Here is a 22861-nt window from a genome sequence, read left to right on the forward strand (position 1 = left end):
GGTCAGTTTCTGTATTTTATTTATCAAATGAGTATGAATCAATTTACACATTGTATAAGAACGAGTAGGATATATGTTTTCAAGAATATTAAGAATTATAAGCATACACCTAACGCTTTATACAATGAAAAGATGAACAAACCCGGGTATTCGTAGGTAACATGAGCGATTTAACAATATCTATATTGAGTTTAGAGGTTTAAAGTTTGCTATTATGGTAATGAATTAATAAAATGGTAGTTTTAGATCTCTTTCAGATGGTACGTCCAAATGAATAAATGCTATTACCTTAGATCACAATTTTTTGATGCTTTTAGCAAGATTTTGACCACTTCATTTTGATATACAAGTAGTTAATCAGCAATTTTACATAATAAATAATTGTTGAATGAATCCGTATATGGGTAATAATAGTGTCCTGGGGTACCGCTTAAAGTTTTTGACAATTAATTTCCATTGGTAGCGACACTTCATTACACGTGTCATGTATTATGCTGTATTCGTAAGTAACATTTCAGTATTTGTAGGTAAGAATTAGACTTTCGGTGGATATCCCAATCAAAACTTCATTTTATAAAGCACTTTGAATGTATCATTTTCTTTATGTGCGTTTATTGATACTTTAGACCCTATCATGTATTAATAATGTCGGTTCACAGCGGTTGAAAGAGTATTAAAGTAAGAAACAAAGGCACTAAAGTGACTTTAATTTGCTTAATTGCACACAACTCGCTTAAAACCGTTATTGCAGACTTGTGAAGTCCATCTTGGAGTCAGTTACGTCTTGTGGCCTTTCGTTTGAGGGCAACTACAATTAGCTTTATACCAGGGTCCATCATTATGTTGTCTAGATCATGAGACAATGAGAACAGTCGTTTTTTCCATGGTATTCGTAGGTAACCTTAGCGAAAACGTCAAAAGTTACCTTCGAATAAATCAATTTGGACACAAATTACTCAGACACTAGAAGGTCGGTAAACATTTAAAATGAAGCACACATGACAGTTGACAAATCCAAGTATTTATCCCCTTCTAATCTTCTTTGAATCTGATTTTTCTTTCAAATGAGCAGACCGTCGTCTATTTCAGTACATATTTTTCAACAATTAAGCCGTATTCAGTTTTGCATGGTGGGCATGTATGTGAATTCGCAACTTTCATTGACATATGATTTGATAGCAAACATACAGGCCTTCGTTATGTACCAATATGGGCATTGGCATGAATGGCAGTGTTTCACAATACTGTCATGATGTCAAATTGTATTCGTAGGTAACATTCGGTTACCGAAATTTACCTACGAATACTTGCTTTTATTGTTGACATCTCAGAAATATTTAAACGCAGGCTATTGAAACTTGGTAGAAATAAAGAGTGTATTACCCTGCACCTATTGCTTAACTATTGTTTACTATTCTCTCACTTTGTGGAAATGACACAGCTTTTAACATGTATTCGGAGGTAATGCATATTTTTTACCAAACCTACCTTTGTGCCATTTAGAATTCTGGCAGCTAAACACAATAATAAAGATGCCTGAATGCAATGCATTTCAGTATTGGACATATCAAAGCTTGTATCAATTGCGCATTTATTAGTGATTTCCATTTTTAAAGATATATCTAGTGCTATGAAAAATTGTATTCGTAGGTAATGTAAAAAAAAAACAAAAAAAAAATGATCACAAAAAAATCATAATTATGTACAAATATGTGAAAAATTGAACAGGCAATCTTTGAATACACGCCTTTCAGGAAATCAATTTAGATTCAATCCAATGACTTCTTTTCATAACTGATTTAGACGTTTTAAAAATACTTTAAGAAATATTTTGAAAAATGGGTAAAAATAGCATGTTTTGGGGTCTCTGTGTCTAAGTTTTTCACAGAAGGGGTCTTATTATATATGGCGCAAAGCGTATGATCAAGGCGGATAAACACAATACAAAAATGAATGCCAATTGATTAATACTTTTAAGTTATGGCCCTGAACATGCCGTGTACACTTTTCGTTGGATTCGACCATATATTTAAATTTGCTGAGCAAAACATGCTCAGTGAGGTTTATTAAACAAACTCTTTAGGCCACCGGCCCATGGAGAAAAAACAAAAATTATACAGTGTTGCCCTTGGAGGACTTTATACAAAATGCAATATACAAAAATTTGGCTAAATTAACTGAGATTTTTACATTTGTGAAAAGCGAGTACATATATATTTTCCAACCCCGATTATGCAACAAATGACTGACCTGATTGAGCAATTATCCGAAAATACATATACGTTGGCCGGGTAGCGTATAATTGAAGACCGAATTAAAAAGACTAGTTTACGTCTGACGTAAGGGCAAAGGTGCGGCGTGATTGGTTGCTGACCTGCGCAGTACGACATTTTTGGTCTGGTTGACAGAACGTCATACGCAAACTAGTCTTTTCAATTCGGTCTTCAATTATTATAGACACCCATGGCTTGCTATCCCCGGTCTTGTCACCTATATCGTGTAAAAAATCAGACCGGATAAAACACCTTTTCATTTTCATCTTCATTCTTTTTCCCCTCCCCCTTCGCCAAAAAAGCTGAAATCTCGTTAGGGTCAATGTAATTAAACATAATTAAATACTAATTAATCCAGTAAGCTTTGTATATGTTGGCTAGAAGGTTATTTTTAATAGAAGTACATGTACGAACACATTGACTCGTATGGAAGAAATGTGGTGTAAGCTACGTTCACTAGTGGAAAATTCAAAATGAGAATTCTTTCAAAACGATGAGAATTGGACAAAAGTATGAGAATTTAAAATTTTCTCATTCATATAAAATTTTTTCATCAAAATGAATGAGAAATATTAATTACCGTGTCAACAACCTGTCACAAGTGGTTAATTTTCACATTTAAAACAATGTAACAGGTGGTTGACACGTTAATTGGTATTTCTCATTCATTTGAATGAGAAATTTTTAAATGAATGAGAAAATTTTAAATTCTCATACTTTTGTCCAATTCTCATCGTTTTGAAAGAATTCTCATTTTGAATTTTCCACTAGTGGTTAGCAAAGGCCGATGGAAAGGTGGTTCTTTGAAAGGGATAGCGGCCGGCGGGTAACGTGGAATCCCCTTCGCTACTAACAGGAATTTACATGACCTTGGCTGCTTTTGTTAAATCATTGTTTATACTCCTCTCAGGTCAATGGTTCTTGAGATCTTGTTAAATTCATGCAACAAAAGACAGCCTCATATGTAACTTTAAAGTGAAAATCTTGTTTTCTTAATTCAAGTATCCAAAGTGTCATCTATTTATTTTACCAATAAGGTCAACCTGCTTGAAAGTCTTCTTTTGTATCATAAAAAAGACGCCTTCGTTGTATATAATGAAAGGTATTAATTGCACTAGGGCTTTCTGTCGCCTCAACTTGTAGACACGACGCTGTTGCAGAAAAAGAACAATTTCAACGATAAAGCCCTAACCGCGGGCTATACTTAGCTACTGTTTTCCAAAGCCAGACTCATGACAAAGGTTACACGCGTAGTACAAGAACAATTAGATCAACCACTGGTCAAACTGTTTGCAGATTGTCAGCAACTTTTGTGGGAATCCATGCGGGTTGTTTGGAATATTTACACCTCTGTAAATAGATTCGTGTTCAGTGCCTGTTGTGATCCCACTTCAAATAAAGAACGTCCGCAGTTATGTAACCCATCCTACACCAAATTCTGATCTTGTTTACGACAATTTGATTGATAAAGTCGTCAGCAGAACAATGTAAGCTCCAATTTGATACCAAATTTGCTACCAAACACTCTAAATTGACAAAGATTGATTACCAGTTTATGAAAGTTGGTGCATTTTCAAAAGTTGCAATCAAAACGAATTTGCCAAATTTGCTTCCAAACACTCTAAATTGACAAAGATTGATACCAGTATATGAAATGACTCAAATGACACTTTTGCTTCTCTTTTGGACACGACCTTATTAATCAAATTGTCATAAAAAGCTCAGGTTACATAACTGCGGGCGTTCTTTATTTGAGGTGTTTATTTATGGACTACAAACACGAAACAAGGCTGAACATTTCATGGATGTTATAGAATTAGACAAATCAGAACTTTCGGAAGGATCGTAAGGTCTCTGATCTACCAGGAATAGTATCAGTATCATTAATATCACGAGCACTATACTTAACCTAAAACCCTCAATATAGAAACCAATATAGAAACTAGATCGCTTGGTACTGTGTTCATTAACCCCGACTCTTATCCTAAAGACCGTTATGGGCAGTCTACTGTCTAGACTGGCTTTGGACTAGCTGTGGTAACATTTAATTCGATAAGATCGAATCCATATATAGATAGATATTACCGCTTACGACTTTGTTGATATTTTTTGACCGATATGTATCTTACCTGTCATTCATCCAGCAATATATGATGGGGTTGTACATGGAACTGGTCATAGCTAGGCACCATATGGCCAGATAGAGGTTAAGACTGTATGGCTGCATGTGTGCTTCCGGGTATAGTATCCCCAGCAGGTTGTACACGTGAAGTGGTAGCCAACATACGGCAAATGTAATGGTCACCACTACTATCATTTTCACAACCTGTAATAGTATGAAAAGAAAACCATAATAATAACTGAATTAACAATAATTACCCTCTAAAATCAGTTTATTGTTTTAAGGCACAACATCTTTTTTGGTCCTATAGCGCTATCGGTGACCGAAGAGGTACCGATGGCACTTTTATCGTACCCTGAGCATTTGTACTGTGCATTCGTTTTTCATTTTAGTAAAAAAAAACCAATAATACTATGCAACTGTTAATTATTATACTCGATACAATTTTTATTATTCCCCAAGGGAGTGAGGATAAGAGTTATCGGTAGTTCTATACAGGGTGTATCAAAATGATTGGTACCGGGCTATGTGACATTTTCAAAAATATATCAAAAATATGAAATTGCTAATTAATATAGTTTTTGTACTATAAATAGAAAGGGGCATATATTAACTTATTGATCTAAAAATCTGAAGTTGATATGTTGAAGCATTTGGAAGCTATTGTCATTTAAACGAAGATCGACGCAATCATGTTTTTACTTACACAGCACTAAATGAATAGGTTTACTGTTTGAACCATTTATTGCATACATGCTCTTCAATATCTAACCAAAGTCTACATAACATAAAATTGTTTTACACATGTTTTTAGAAAGATAGTTCCTGATGTCCCTGCCTTACGACTCTGGCGGTGTGAGGTGAAGCCCTATCTTGAATGAACTTAACACCTGGGATAGACCCATTCTGTAAATGCCCATATCCAATTTTGAAACATTACAAGTTATAAGCTGTTATAGCGTGTTGGCATGGGATACGCCTTGCTCTTGGAAACTGTCTTTTAAATCTTCTCTGCACTTATCCATAGCTTCGTGTCAACCAACGATTCTTAGCTATGAGTGCACACTTAAGTGTGGAATACTGTGGAGCCATTTCAATACCTTTTACCAGGTCCAAACTAACCTACACTGTTTACAGTCTAATAGCCATTCTGCCACACCACCTACTTAGTAATCTCAATACTAAAATTTAAATTACCGCCCTGGAAGGTGTTGATACACAAACTTCTTTCACCCCATTCAAGTCAATAATATTACTCTCAACCAATTGATTAGGACATTATATATATTATGAATGAAGAATATGTAAGGAAAATATGAAACATTTCCATGATTTTCTACATATCATTCTCACAAGGTATTTGCAGTAAAATAGAGCTTTTAAAATTGGTGTGCTACTGATCCAGCGTTGCGATGAAAAGTGTAATAAAACCTACTTTGCTTTAAAATCATGTATCTTTTGAACAAAAATGTGCTATCTTTATGATCTAAAATTCTTAGAGAAGATAAAACTGCTATAATTACAAATATTTTAACAATTTACCCCAAACTGGCACAAAAATAGTAAAAAAATCGGCAAAAAATGAAAAGTCGTCGGTACCAATCATTTTGATAACACCCTGTAGGACCAAATTCGATGTAGTGCCTAAGCAAAAATATCACAGCAAACACGAAATGTTTTAAAAACGTTTTAAACGGGTTATTTTTTTGGGTTTTGGTTTTGGTAAAAGCGTTTTGATAACATTAAAATGTCGGGTTTTATAAAGGTCATGAAAACATTTTGTATGAACATAAACTACAAAAACATTTTTTAAATTTTTTCAAAATGTTATTGTAAACTATTTTGACAAATATTTTTGCAAAATATCTGATCAACATTTGAATAAGATTATGATGGAATATTTGGAATATTTTGCAGCAATTATTAATTATTAATTCCCTGTAAACACAAAACCATAGCAATAGCAGACTTTTCTGCTTCTGGAATTCCTCACAAAATGACTGTTCCACGTAAGGTTTCGCATTAAGGTTAGCAACTATTTTAAACTGTTGCGATTTGGTATTTCACAGCATCTTGCGAATGGTAGTGATTCTTAACAAAAATTGCATTGATCATTTTATTGCGAATGTGTAGAAGGATTCAAATATCTTGAATATACTTTTGTAGATCCTGCGGTTCTTGAGTTCTGTTGCAAAGAAGGCTGAAACAACAACACTTTTGTAAAACGTTCATAACTCATTAACAACAATAAATCAAGCAAGTTTTCAAAGTATATGATTTGTAGAATGAACAAAACATCAAAGTGTTAATTTTCAATAATATATTGATTTAGACAATGAAAATCGCTTTTTGGCTGCTTCGACCAACATTACCGCATCTACCCTTAAAAACAATAATTGAACACTCCTACAGATAGACAGATCGAGAAGCACACGTACACATCCCCACATATTTTTAACATCAATTACCCTATTTCTTCCGGTCATCTACCTTTACTCCCTGACGCTTACTTAACTTATTTAATTTAGACAAAAATACATAATCACAACACCTAATCCCGATAACTCTCTACCACGAGTTGTAACTAAATCTGGGATTATCGGATAAACAGGTTAATCAGCTAATGAGATTATATGCCGGATAAGAGCATACAGTTTAGCCTCTGGGAGTAGCCTTGACCGTTAATAAAAAATGATAGGTGAATATGATGAAGCTGACATCTGAAATCGTAAAACGGTCGATATTACATTGCAAAGCGTAGGACATTAGCCCTTAGACAAAAAAAGAGATACAATTCGATCATCAATTGAAGACCTGAGCGCAAGAAAACCGTAAGTCCACTTGGCCCCTCAACATGTATACACTAAAGTTGCGTATAGTTTCGTATGGTTTGGTAATGTTTTATACATGTTCAGGGGCTGAAACAAATCTTTCACAACCTTTCATGATGTTTTCACCCTGGAACATGTATTAAACATTATAAAACCCTAAGAAACTATACGTAACTTTAGTGTATACATGTTGAGGGGCCAAGTGGACTTACGGTCTTCTTGCGTTCAGGTCTTCAATTGCAAAGTAGATGTGAAGGACATTTTCAATAATATGCCCATGTGACCTGTTTCCACAAAACACGGAATATACTAATAGACTTACTATTGAGATTAAGTTCTTGAAAATATTATACCATATTATTTCATTATTAATTATCAAACACACGTAAGTATAAAAGGACGATTATTAAATCAATAATGGCCCATTTACACATGTTAATCATAATTAAATTACGTAATATTTTCCCAGAATTGCATTATATATCAATATCGAAAGAGCCAAATTGAAAAGCTGCACGTATATTAAAATACAGAACCCCCATTGCACCCTTTTTTCTCCTATTTTTGAAAAGGCGATCAAATATATTTTGATACGTAAAGAAACCTTTAATCATTGGCTTCATAAACCAAAGCAAATATTTCAATCGGCTCACAACTTGTGAAGATATGCCCTTTTAAAGTAATGTACCCGTTTTTCACTCTGTCCACGGATAGCAAACAGAGTGGTTGGGATGGGTCATACTGTGGAGTGGCCTGCAAGATCACCATACCTCACACTACTTTATTACTTCCAAAGCGACGTCTATGAGCGAGGACCACCAGCTAGCCTCCAAGATCTTCCCATCCCAAACGTATTACTGCTGCATTCGCAAGTATCCAGCGCACAAGAATGGTACGCAACGCAATGGATGCAATGAGGACCAGGGCTGAAACCTGTATTCACCAAGGAGGCAACCAGGTAGAGGGCAGAGCAGCATAGTAAACTCACTTCAAAAGAAACAAAGACAAACCAAACGACCCTTTCAGGGATACCTTTTATCCCAAAAGAGAAATGACTCTTAATGTAAATAAAAAGAAAGCAAGAAACAACAAAGTAGGAAAGTAAGAAACATAATAAGGCATTAATAACAAAAAGGCATAAATAACCAAGAAAAAAGAATTACAATCCAAAACTTTTCTTCTAAAATAGGAAAAAAGAGGGCGCAATGAGGATTCTTTTTTTTTTTTTTTGGACACCCTGTATCAAAATATCATAAATTGGACGTGTCATGTCACAAGGAGACACTATTGGGCAGGTTATCAATTTTGAGGTTTTTACATACCTAAGCGAAGATATTGAGTTCGTAAGTTATGGTATAATAAAAGTGGAAATTGAGATATCGGCCTTTATAAATATTATTGACAATGTGGAGAGAAGGAATTACCTTAAAAAAATACAAGATGCCCGTTATATTCCGGTCTGAAACTATCAGACAATATTTTAAACATTAATAACATCACAAATTCCCAACAAACCCAAATTGTGAAAATATCACCCCGGGCAGATTTTTGGTTATTTCTCCATTTACGATTCTGCCTAGAAGTGTCTCCTTTTGACATGACACGTCACAAATATTGAAATGTTCCGTGTTTTGTTAGAACGGGCCAGGAATCTTTTGTCAATTTACTCATGTCCAATATCTCAAAACGAGACAGTAGATAAACACTTATGAGGTCATACTTATATTTTTCTATTAAATTACATAATCTCGTACACTCTCGGAATGCGAAACCGATTTATTATCTATAATTTATAAATACAACTCAAAATCTAGTTTGGTAAAGTATGACTTCTTGCCAAATAAGCGTATAATCTATTTAGCTCCGTAACCCATATCGTGGTTAGTGTAGCAAAAGTAATTGGACCCATATAATTGGTCCTAAATTCCAGTAAATATATAGCTTTCAGGTAAGTTTTACAAGTACAAGTAATTGAACGACATGTACGAAACTGGAGAAAGCATGGTGATTACATGCAATTTACCCATTAAAATGGAAATATCAATAATGAAGAAAACTATTACAGGGAATTGGGTCATTGACAATATTTTAAGTATAGACGAATCCAACAAGTCAAGTGATGGTCAGAATTCAGGCGGCCATTACTGCACCAAACTGGTGTTGTTACTGCCCAATTGGGTGGTTAAATCCGCTTAAAAATCGATGCTGAATTATACTGTGTTGTAAACTTTCATCATTATTTTGCCTACGTGTAACACGAGTGATGGAATGCGGTTTAGTATCCCACCAAGGCCACATCATTTCACATTTTAGGTGGAATAGACCTAAGAGGGGAACCAGCAATGGCTGCCATTGAGGTGTAGGAATGCGTGAAATTGCATTCGTCTATACACTGAAAATTTGAGAAGTATCTTTATGTATACGCTGGCGAAGTGATGTCGGATAATCGGAGTAACTACCATGAACATTGAATTCTTTCATTTCGGATGTAATTTTATCCAGTTTTTTTTTTTAAACTTCAAAGAAATTCACTTTGTTTGGCAATTATGATTTTGAATTTCCAAATCATACACATACGCACAAACATCTCCAGTACATTTTACTAGTAATGTTTAAACGCCCAAAACGCATTGCGCATTATACGCATACTATTCAAAATGCGATACGTGTGCGAACACAGTACGCGTATATGACAAACAAGTGTGCTTACGCACAAACATGCGTAGTACATAATTAGCCTCTCGTTATAAAAGGTCAGCAGACCTTGCTCGTCCTTCAACATGTTTGAGGGGAGTATGCCGATTTAATTCGGTTACGTAAGGTATCCTTTCAAAGCAAACACTATGGACCACAAGAGCCTGGTCCAATGGCACAGTCCAATAACCTCAATTACATAATCATAGTGCAAAATTTGACCTCAAGTTGCAGAGTACGAGTTTTTGTACCCAAATCTTCAAAGGTCATTCAATGAATGTACACATGTATTGGGGTATAAGAACTTCCCCTGATAGATGAGAATGTTGTGGATCTTAATGAAATGAACTGGGAATTGTTTCATTGTAAAAGTTCTAATGTTGTCCTCGAGAGAGACAGCTATATATGCTTCGCTATGCATCTGTGTGTTAAAACAGGCTACCATTGCAAAATATTATGAAGCGAGAAAAACGTGCGTCTGGTTGTACATAACACGCGGGCAAGACAGGCAAAACAATAATGTAACATTAATGTTTCACATTCCTTCCCCCTCCATATCAATGTTTAAGCAAACACTTGACTAAACGTCATTTAATTTGAAGGTTACTACTTGTTTATAAAGAATGCAAATGAAGTGCTCAAACCTAAGCATTTTCCTAACACCCCATCCCTCCCCCTCCCCCTTCCCCACCAATCAATGTTGGGTTCTATTAGGCTCCCGTGACCAAACAAATTAGGATTCAAAATTGCAGAGTCCGAACACGGAGGCTATTCATAAGACCCAAATCAACATTGTTACGGGGGAGGAGGGGTCGAATATTGTGCGTGGTCCTCAAGTGTCCCAAGACTAGTTTCCGTACTTTGCGTTTTGTTTACAATTTCCTTTCCGATGGTAATGACATTTAAAAATAAATAAAAAATTGACAGTGATTCGTCGTCATCATTAACATTATCACCATCATCATCATCATTATCATCACCATCATCACCATAATCATCATCATCACTACCATTGTCAAAGGAATACATTTCTTAAATCACGTTTTTAAACTTCGAGCCTAGTTTGCCACCAAAAATATCAACTACCAGATAAGGCTCAAATAAAAATAAAGTGAACTATTTACAGTCCATTTAAAAACAAATTTGTTTTAGATAATGATTTGGAAATTCAAAATCATATTTCCAACACAAAGTGAATTTCTTTGAACTGGTATTTGTAATTTCTTACAACTAGTCCAAAGATTTCCACTTACTTGCAGACGTTTCGAAAACTGACAGTTTTCTTTATCGATGCTATTGTTGCAATGACGATCTGTGTACAGCTGATGATTTCTGCTGCTTGGCAACGGAGTTGCCAGTTGATTTTCACTTATCAGATCGTCAAAGATGTGACTCAAGTTGTATTGCCCTCGTCTCTGTTCATGGTATTGCCCCGCTTTCTGATGGTGATCGCCTCCTTAATCCATCTCTTATATCTATTACTCTCTTTGCCGACGATCCTAGCCTCCTCCCAATCGATGACATGATTGTTTTCTACTACATGATCGGTGATAGCCGATTTGTGAACAACTGATTGGGACGTGTGGAAGAACAAATATTTTTGAACATGTAACCGTGTATAAATAAAGTGAATGAATGAATGAATGAATGCTTTTCTGGTGGCTCTGGTTTTTATATTATCACCAATTTTCTCAGCCTCAGTTTTGTGCTCCTCCAAACGTTTGCCGAATTTCCTTCCTGTCTCCCCGATATATGCCAAATCACAGTTCTGTAGGGAAAGAGTGTAGAATAGACGACGTCCGTAGAATGATGGGGATCCCGTTTGTCCTTTGGGTGGACAAGGAGGTTGCGCAACGTACAATGGGGCTTCATCGCGGTGGAGATGTTATAAGATTTGAACACTCTCGAGACACGCTCTGATACTCCCTCCACATAGGGAATGACAACAAGACCTTTCGATTTAGCAGAATCGTCTTTCTTAGATCTGTCTTTCTTGGGCTTAGGCGTAGCCATCTGGTGTTTCACTTTTTCAATGGTCCAATCTGGGTATCCGCATTTTTGGAGAGCCCCCTTAATGTGAGTTAAGATCGTCATTGCAACAATAGATCGTCATTGCAACAATAGCATCGATAAAGAAAACTGTCAGTTTTCGAAACGTCTGCAAGTAAGTGGAAATCTTTGGACTAGTTGTAAGAAATTACAAATACCAGTTTATCATGAACAGTCCTGATGAATATCTTCATGAATTTCTTTGAAGTTTAAAAAAAAAAGTGGATTTAATTACATCCGAAATGAAAGAATTCGGTGTTCATAGCAATAGGTGAAAACATTTTTTGAATACATCGCGCTGCACTACAAGCAGGTTGCACTCATCACCCGTGTATGTCTGCAATCATAGATTGAATACAATATCGGTCTTTTTAAAGATACTAATCTTACATGTGCGAGTGATTAGCATGATATGGTTCAATTATTACATTACTTCGCCAGTGTATAAAGTATGTATTTTTAACCGCATGATTGAGGAATACATCACAGAAGGCTTTATGATTGACACACGATGAAAATGACTTTCGTATAACCTTTGAAAAGCAGAACCTCCTCGTCGTGTAATGTAATGTTTTTACACTGTTCTTGCGTGATTATTACCAGACGTGAAGCATTCGATGTTCAACTAACGTAATAAAACCCGAGTTGTTAGTAGGGCTTGAGGCACTTTTGGGGTAGAAAAGATACTACCACAGAGGTCCAATCATGCTTATTGCTGACCAGTTAAAGAAATGCATGATCGACCCTTTATTGTGTATGACCATACCGTTAATTCGATGTTAACTTTCTCAGCAAGTGGCCATCTAGATCTTCAAACGGTCTGTTTCTTCGGGTAGTGAATATATGTGACCCGTTACAGCAATTATCACAATTAATGCACAATGAAACTCAGTAGCGTCACTCTCTGTAGTCATTTACGACGCATCGTAAGTTCACAACCTTAAGTTACGACGCATCGTAAGTTCACAACCATAAGTTACGACGGATCGTAAGTTGACAACATTAAGTTACGACGCATCGTAAGTTGGCAACCTTAACTTACGACGCATTGTAAGTTCACAACCTTAAGTTACGACGTATCGTAAGTTCACAACCCCAAGTTACGACGCATCTCAAGTTCACAACCTTAAGTTACGACGCATCGTAAGTTGACAACCATAAGTTACGACGCATCGTAAGTTGACAACATTAAGTTACGACGCATCGTAAGTTGACAACCTTAAGTTACGACGCATTGTAAGTTCACAACCTTAAAGTCATAATGTACGATCTTATAATATGAATTTGGTTAAATTTTTTCAAACCTGATTTTTTGGCATATTTGTAATGTTTACACATGTCACAACTTGCACCTAAATGGAATCAGCCAAATTTGTTGTGTTTGTAGGTAAACAGAGCAAAGTTCGACATAAAGTCATAATTCATTTATTATTATACGGAAGGATATATAAATTCAAGTCTACAGTCGACTTCGCTGAACAGAGTTAAAGTGCATCCATTCATGTAAGTGTATGTGCAAAATCACTATCAATCATATTATTATACTTTACGTTAAAGATTCAGATTTTGTTTACTTCAAACAAACAGTCTGTTTTGTTGTGAACTTGGGTTAAAGGTGTTTGGTCTTACTGTATATCATACTGTAAATATGGCGGAGTACTCAAATTCATTCAACAAAACCATGATTACAAGCTATTGCAATCTACCGCGACAGCTCGTCTCACACACATAACAAATGCACTATACGATCAAAACGGTTGACGACAACGTTTGATTGAACTGCATTGCGCCATGATGAAGGACACCGGTTCAAATCCTTTGTATGGAGCCAATCAATAATTTCACGCACATCCTCTATTATTGCCCAATTATTGCCCGGGATGATTGCACACTGTAAAAAGAGCTATTGTTATAATGTTTGATGAAATCGTGTTTAACTATTTGCTTAAGAACGGCACAATGCAGACAAAGCAGACAGATTTACTACATGTGGTACATGTATATACATATAGGGAATGTGTGCGAGTATTACCTAATTATAATAGGGGCGTATCCAAAAATGAATTCACGCCCCTTTCAAATGTCGAGCCAAAGTGCAGGCCCTATGTAACTTTCTCAGCAAGTGGCCATCTTGATCTTCAAACGGTCTGTTTCTTCGGGTAGTGAATATATGTGACCCGTTACAGCAATTATCACAATTAATGCACAATGAAACTCAGTAGCGTCACTCTCTGTAGTCATTTACGACGCATCGTAAGTTCACAACCTTAAGTTACGACGCATCGTAAGTTCACAACCATAAGTTAACACGGATCGTAAGCTGACAACATTAAGATACGACGCATTGTAAGTTGACAACCTTAAGTTACGACGCATTGTAAGTTCACAACCTTAAAGTTACGACGCATCGTAAGTTGACAACCATATATTACGACGCATCGTAAGTTGACAACATTAAGTTACGACGCATCGTAAGTTGACAACCTTAAGTTACGACGCATTGTAAGTTCACAACCTTAAAGTCATAATGTACGATCTTATAATATGAATTTGGTTAATTTTTTTTTCAAACCTGATTTTTGGCATATTTGTAATGTTTACACATGTCACAACTTGCACCTAAATGGAATCAGCCAAATTTGTTGTTTTTTTAGGTAAACAGAGCAAAGTTCGACATAAAGTCATAATTTAAAGAATTATGACTTTATGTCCTCCCATAGAACTGCGTGTTAAACGGTCAAAATAACAACCAGTGTTTCTTTCACTTTACCTTGTTATTTCAGCTCAAAATGGACAGAAACTATTCCCGATAATTATTACTAGTATTATTTCAGCATTTTGATTATATAATGACAAATTCAAAATTTGAAGGAAATCGTACATTAAGCCTTTAAGTTACGACGTATCGTAAGTTCACAACCCCAAGTTACGACGCATCTCAAGTTCACAACCTTAAGTTACGACGCATCGTACGTTCACAACCTTAAGTAACGACGCATCGTACGTTCACAACCTTAAGTTACGACGGATCGTAAGTTCACAACCTTAAGTTAAGACGTATCGTAATGAAGAATAAGAGTTAACACCAAACCGACCTTATAAAAACAGTGAACTTCCTTACGCGATTTACGGAAAGGGGTAGTAACCATTGCAACATTGACTTTGCACAATACAAATCGGTAGCGTCGGTCGCCCTTTGTAGTAATATATTATAAACGCGTGCGGTTGTGGACGGTTTAAAGTTAGATGACAATCGTCAGTATGCAGTATTCAGGATGATTATAGAACATACTTCCGACAGAAACGAAACAGGTATCTAAACATTCTTGGTAAAAATAAAGGCAATGATCTTATTTCATTTGATAACCATGTGTTATATGCGCAGTAGATGTCAACATTTGACCTAGCTTTGTTCAAATAAGCAATGTGTTAGTACAAGCTATGATTTCATTTAGTGGTCAATCGTAACCACTTTACTATCTAATAAAATCAACATCTGTCCTGAAATAGTTAAATACCGTTATAGTTAAATGAGATTTACTTGTTTAAGTAATACATAAAACCCTTAAAAACATTGTCATTGCTATTTTGATGAATAAATTAAACTTGACGTTTCTTAATTTGACTCGAGCCGAAACCATTTACTGATTTTACTCCATACAAATAAAATAACTTCATGATTTATATGCATTCAATATTAATGATGAGCTCGGCGGAAGGTTTTATTTATTAACGTAATAGCTGGAAGCACTGATAAGTGACCTCATGGCAAGTATCCCTGACGAAGAAATGGAGCATGAATGTACGATATCACAGATTTTTGTTGTTAAAGAATATAGTACCATTTAATTGCCCGCAGACAATTAAAATGTATGCCCCCAAAATAATAATAAACTGTCTTACTATCTTATTCTGGGAATTTCAATTGAATGAACACAGCTTTTAACATAACATGTATTCGACCCAACAGCGATCGTATTTCAAACTACAACGCGAACGCACGACCTTGGAGGGGATGCAAGAAAGGCATGTTTCCATTAGAAATTTTGTGAAAGGTGAAAAGAGAACCATTTTGGAGATTGTCATCTGTGCGATATTTTATACGCAGAGGATATAAAAGTCTTCAGTGGACTTCGCTGAAGAATATCCTTCGCAGGATAAGTAAATCAGGATATACATAAAGAACATTAAGTGATTGAAGATTCAGATATTGTTAACTTATAAAATAGTGTTCTGAATACTGCATTCTGAAGTGAATTTGGCCTTGATTAATTAACGACTCGTAACAATATAATGTGCAGAATTTCAATTTTATTAAGATTCCTTTATATCAAAGAGCCCCTATTAGAAATACCGTTATCAAGGCTATTTACATGTTTACGTGTCGTGCAATTTTGTCAAAAATTAACTTGATTTTAGCGTTCCAATAATGATTAAAACTAACTAACTAACTAAAATAAAAGATCAGTATAAAATATAGGTTTTGAAAGTTCCCTATTTTGTGAACAATATCTATTTATTTATTTATTTATTTAGTTATTTATTTATTTATACATTTTTTCACTTTTCTTGTTACACAACAGTTCCTCGTATTACAAAGTAGCTTATCTCTCAGGGCGTCTTAGAAGCCAAATTTGGAAAAGTTACAAAATATGCTTTACGATTGGTATCCAAATTGCTGCATCCACCGAATAATGACAGCAATAATACAGATACTGGCGTGAATTTCGAAGATGATAAAGTTTATCTGTTGCCAATGACATTTTAAGTTAATGTCACATTTGATGCATTAACGATTTAATGGCAGACAGATCTGTGAGCACAGATGTTTTCTGTTACAAAAAACATTGAAAAAGGGCAAGTTGTAAGCCTTTTGAAATGGAATTTTAGGTCTTTAAAAAGACGGACGTTAATATTAAATACAGACAATTTTATTGTAATGTTTATTAATATTTTACCTTGATTTGAATTACAGTGCTAGCAGGTACGATGTACCGTTATGGTAAAGTTAATTTATTTTGGAAAGAAATGTCAAAAATAAAACAGCATGTCACAACAATGTTCATTAAGATAGTATGAGAATATGTTTGTACTCACTGAGGATATTCAAATACACGTATCCTAATCAGTTTTCAAAGTCTGATATTTTGCCATTTTACATTAATGTTTTAATAAAAATGTAATAATTCCGAAGCAAAAAATCAGTGATGAGGGTCAGGTAAAAGGTACAAGAACGGAATGTGTAAACCAATTCTTACAATTCAAGAAAAGAGAATGCGTATTAAGGGTAATCTAAATTGTATTCTGAGTTACAGTGTAAAATGTGCCTGAAGGTCGTGTTCATAGGCACCTCAAGTTAGTGACATGTATCTCATTTTGATAGCGCTAATCAAACACCTTTTAAGCCAAATCAATAGTCCTATTGTTGAAGAGGATAATAAGCTTCTACCTATGTCTATAGAATTCTTAAATATCTCTAGTCTTTGTTTGCTTTTTAAACACGCCCGGAATGAAATTGATGGTCAGGTACCCTTTAAGCATGATACTAGTACACATCCCTGTTTCTATACAAATACAGGTTTCAAACTAACTAAAAGAGGTATTATCGATGTTATCAATTCCATTGGATAGAACATTGTGTATATTCGTGCAACTTTGGGTATTTAGAGCTTTACCCAAGATGATCACATTCATTACTTTGTGATGGAAACAATGCCCAGACATGAGGCAAACACCAGATTGTGTCATTTGTAACACTCTCATCTGCTGTAAACTTAATTTCGACGGATACTGAAATTTACACCTTGTAAAACACGACCTCTCCATTCGATTAATGTTGGCTTGGAAGCTGCGCAGCATATTATAGTACATATAAAATTGAATGAAATGCGTATGTATATAACAGATTTTAAGCTGTTATATACTTACGCATTTCATTCAATGAAGTTTAAACTTAATTTGCACAGTACCGCAACTCAAACTGGGAGCTATGAATAGTAAGAAAAAGTTGGTTCTAAATGTTTTGTGTCACCGCGATATGAACTATACGTGTTATGACGATCCTGAGTAATTTGTTTTGATTATTTATTGTATAAAATTTAAAGTTAATTCATGAGAGAGACGGGAAGCACTTTCAAGTAATCATGCAAGAGTTTGCGTATAAGAAATTTTTGGGAGAATCCCGTTTTAATCAGAAAAACAAAATCAATCATATTGTTTTTAGATCATGGGATGTCAGCAGTTTTCCAGAATGTTGTATTGTATCAGAAAAGGAAAATCCCGGTTGCTGTAATAAAGTGAATGTTGCAGCATAAATGAATTATCGTAGCTAGGGAATTTCCAGCTCTACTACTACTGACAGACTGGAGGTAGTGTTTCCCGTTGCAGATATTTAATCTGTAATAGTCTTTCTAATGTGTTTTGTAGTTTACGTGCCTTCACGGAGAGGTACCTGTGAACCAGTCCATTTGCATAGCCAATGATATGCTATTATTCCAGCAAGTGTTCTTTTCTTCCCAAAAGGGAATGTTTTCTTCTTTGGACTTGCTGAAGTCTGGTTTGTGAAATAACACATCTGTCAATATATAAAATGAAACGTGCGGAAAAGCCGGTTTCGTGGAGGAAGTGAGTAATTGGTGAAAGCAGCACCATTTTGGAGATTGTAATCTGTGCGAGGATATTATACGGAAGGATATATAAATTCAAGTCTACAGTCGACTTCGCTGAACAGAGTTAAAGTGTATCCATTCATGTAAGTGTATGTGCAAAATCACTATCAATCATATTATTATACTTGACGTTAAAGATTCGGATTTTGTTTACTTCCAACAAACAGTCTGTTTTGTTGTGAACTTGGGTTAAAGGTGTTTGGTCTTAGCATTTTTAGTGTTCAGACAGCCATAAAAGGCATATTGTAACATTTGCTGATGAGTATGCCCTCAATGTTTTTCAGAATCCTGCTTTTTTGCACAAATGTAATGTACTTTAGTGAATTTATATACCCTGCAAAAATCAAGGCTTTATGTGCCGTAGTTGTGAAAAAATGTGAGATTTTGAATAAAATTACGGAATACGTCGTTTGATTATTACGATCGACATACATGTATTAGGCGAACGCGTACGCGATGTTCATAACACAGTACGTACATGACGCACGGGACGGTCATAACACAGCCAAAAGGCCAACCTGGCTCGCATTGGCGACATGTGCAATGGTATTAATTAGCGATTTTGTTGTACTATTGCCTCAATCTGGACAGATCTGACAGTGAAAACCAACATTTTGTGAAAAAAAGTACAATTTTATGTTACATGTTATAATATGGCTTAAGAGGTAACATTCAGTTTCAAAAGACAGTGTGCAAATAATAAAGGTATCGATATGGATTTCATTATATTAGAAATTAAGTTTCTGCAGTGTAGCATTAAATAGGCTGAAGTCATCAGACTTTAGTTACTATAGTCTGTCTCATCTCAAGACAGACTGACACATCCCTAGAGCGATTTACACACTAGCGAGTTTTTGAAACGAAGAGATAAGATAGCATTAAATGGAAAGCAGGATAGGTCATGATTTTCACACTTAAATTTTACACTTATCTATGAGAACTACCTGCCGATTGGCCAAAAAGAAGTTTTCATTATCAATTGGACCAATCAACAACATTGTTAGAATAATTTCACCAAACAAAAAATATTGGGGTGAATTACTTACAAAGCTCCATTCTGATTGGTGATTAAAGTGAAGATATCATGTAATTGACCAATCAGATGAAATGTTAGATTGGCAGGTAGAGCTCAAGGGTTAAGGAATATCTTTATTTATGAAGTCCGTACCTTTTAATTGCATATTAGAGGAATATATCACCCAGTGCGTCAACACGATCAAAACGAAGCATTATGATTGAAACATGATGAATGAAACAAAATGACCCTCGTACAACCTTTTGAAATGCAGGATCTCCACTTAAATGTGGTCACTGATGACTGTTCTTGTGAGATCATTACTGCAGGCGAAACATTCGATTTTCAAGTCACGCAATAAACCCCGACTTGTTAAATAGGGCGTGAGGCACTTTTGGGGTAGAAAAGTTGCCTGTTGCTGATAAGTCATGATCAACTATTTATTGTGCATGACTATCATGACTATCATTGAATTCGACTTTTTAAATAAGCAAGTGGCCATTTTGATCTTAGAAAGCTGTGGTCATCAATATCATCTCCTCAGTTTCTTGAACTCAGAACCCATAGTGTGTCATGCGCAGACAGAACTTTCTCATGCTTTGGTCCAAGCAAATCGAATAAACTTCCCTTCCATATTGGGAATGTTGGCATTTTCAAGAATCTGCTAAAATGCTATATATTCCAATAAGCCTACCAGATTTGATTTCTTTCGTCTGCCAAATAATTGAACAATAAATTTTTTGTAGATTGGAGCTATATGGATTTTTATTGTTGTTCTTGTTATCTTCAAAACATGCATTTAACTGACAGATTTTACGATTACTGAACATGCGTCTCATTTAAAATGTTTAAGCACCATAGTGCCAATTATGTGACCATATGTTTATATGGTTTACACGTGTTACATGCGTAGTGCAGGTGTGAAGTTTGACCTAGATTTGTTAAAACAACCTCTGTGTTAGTACAACCTATAATTAGTTGGTCGATCATGACCTCAAGCCTTTATTTATTTTAATATCTAATGAAATCAACGTACGTCTTCACTGATTTCATATTCGCTGCATAATCCAGGTGGCGGATGACATGATCGAGCCGGCAACTTGTGAAACCGCCCGGCCGTATGGCATTTTCCAATATACTCGGTTAGTGTTGTGGGGTTCATTATCGAACCCCAACGGTTTTAGCTTGTATTTATATTATTTATCAACATAGGCCTATTTGTTTGTGATATTTCAAGCGTTTTAAAATTTCAAAATAATCCCATTCAATTACACGGTTGACGATGAAAATTTACTGAATTTAGAGAATGCAATGCGGCCACCACCTGCCATAATCCTTTCAGGCTTCTGGCGATCATAAATACCAGGACATGCACACTTGTAATAATTAGATTTTTTATGCATCGATTAATTTGGCTTAATTTACATAACATTTCTGGAGGGTTGTTCTAACGGATTCAGGTAAAATAAATAGAAGATGTTCAAAAAAATTTGTCCAGTTTGATTTGCATTAATTGACATTAAGAAATTGAATATAGCTTAGAAAAGTAAGAATACATAAAATATTGTGAGAGCTTCTTTAAACTGTTTTGCTGTTAGTTTATAGAAATGAGGGAATTATTATAAAAGTTCATGTGTAATTTTTTCTACCGCATTTAAGTCACTCTAATATTGAAAATTCAAGAGCCCTTAAAATATCGTCATTTTTATCTTGATGATTAATTAAATTTGACGCATTTTAATTATTTATAGGCATTAAATATTAACGATGAACTCGGACGGAAGGTTTTATTTCTGGAAGCATAGGTAAGTGACCTTATTGCTGACGGAAGAAATGATCAAAATATTAATCAATACACCAAAAAAGAGAGAAAACAAGAAGATAACTGTCTTTATATCTTCGAGTCATAAGAATTATTTATATTTTATGCAATCTGATCCACTTAGACAAATGTCGATACATTTTTAAATTCAAAAATAACAAAAGCAAAAGACCAAAAAAGGCAGATAAAACATGAAAATACAACAAAATAGATAAATGAATTATTTTCATGACCACTAGAAATAACAGGTTTGCAGGTGTTATGAAGTAGCAATAATAATAATAAACACGAGTGTCATAACTCAAGATTCAACATTGGATAGAATGAATCAGATCAGGTCATTCAAACTGCAAGCTATGTTGATAACTGAAATTATAATACATGTACGTATGTCTCTGATACGGATGAACAAAATTAATTTCAATCTTTTCCCAGAGTCAGAAATCAATGTTAAAAAAAACCAAGTGCATCTAGCCGGATTCGAACCTGAAATCTGCGCATTACTAGCACGGTGCTCTACCCAATTGAGCCAGAGAGGCAGGCCGGAGAAGAGTGGTATTAGTTTCAAATAATATTCCTTACTTTCCTAGCTGAGGTATCAGAACTACCGATTGAATACTCGTAACAATTATACGAACTCAAATAGAAATAAAATTATCATACTTAATAATATCCGAGTTAATTGGATGAACAAATGTTAACTTTCCCAACGTGTTCGTAATTATTTATCATCTTTTAATTAAACCAACGGCCAACTTGACCATTGAAGGTCGCACCTGTCAATTGCCCTCAAACCCAGAACCTGTGACGTACGTACATAAAAAAGAAGCGTAGAGTGGTCATCGGACTGCTCTTCGTAAATCTGATTTAATTACATGTCTGTAATATGTAGAGTTTATAGCTTACCAACAACTTGCAATAAAAAGAAAGAGACTGATCATATCGTTAAGTTATTACGGCACATTGGTCAACACCAATTGAGAAACAGAAGAGCTTTTATTTACTTATGCGTATTATTTATTTACGGCTAATTCTGGTTGACCGCAGTGGCTTGAACAAATATACCGTGCTGGGTCGTATGCGTCTTTTATTGTCAAAAGTGTCCCTGCATAAAAGATTGAGTTTGACCTCAACCACAGATTACTGAAGTAAAATAAGAAAATACCTTCTTAACGCGTCTTGTTTTAGTTTTCAATCTAATTCATTCAATTGAATTATGAATGCAAATAAATAAGATAATTTGATTTATGAAAATTGTAACAAATTCTAAGCAGAAGTGAAAATAATGCCAAATTTCCTCTGAGCAATATCAACTTGAACTATAGAACTGTTATCTGACAGTTGTGTGGTAATAAGTATATAGTTACTTTTTTTTATCAACTAGTTC

The 22861-nt window shown here is 35.1% G+C and overlaps 1 protein-coding gene across 1 annotated transcript in view; it reads right to left on the minus strand.

The window, feature by feature from the left end:
* The window catches only part of LOC140171840 (tachykinin-like peptides receptor 99D), a 41979-nt gene that overhangs the window by 15341 nt on the left and 3777 nt on the right, over positions 1 to 22861 (minus strand). The window contains exon 2 of the mRNA XM_072195170.1: positions 4403 to 4599. Coding sequence (XP_072051271.1) covers positions 4403 to 4599 — 197 coding nt within the window. The remainder of the gene's footprint in view (positions 1 to 4402; positions 4600 to 22861) is intronic.

Source organism: Amphiura filiformis, chromosome 15, assembly GCF_039555335.1.
Source record: "Amphiura filiformis chromosome 15, Afil_fr2py, whole genome shotgun sequence".
In the NCBI taxonomy this organism is placed as follows: domain Eukaryota; kingdom Metazoa; phylum Echinodermata; class Ophiuroidea; order Amphilepidida; family Amphiuridae; genus Amphiura; species Amphiura filiformis.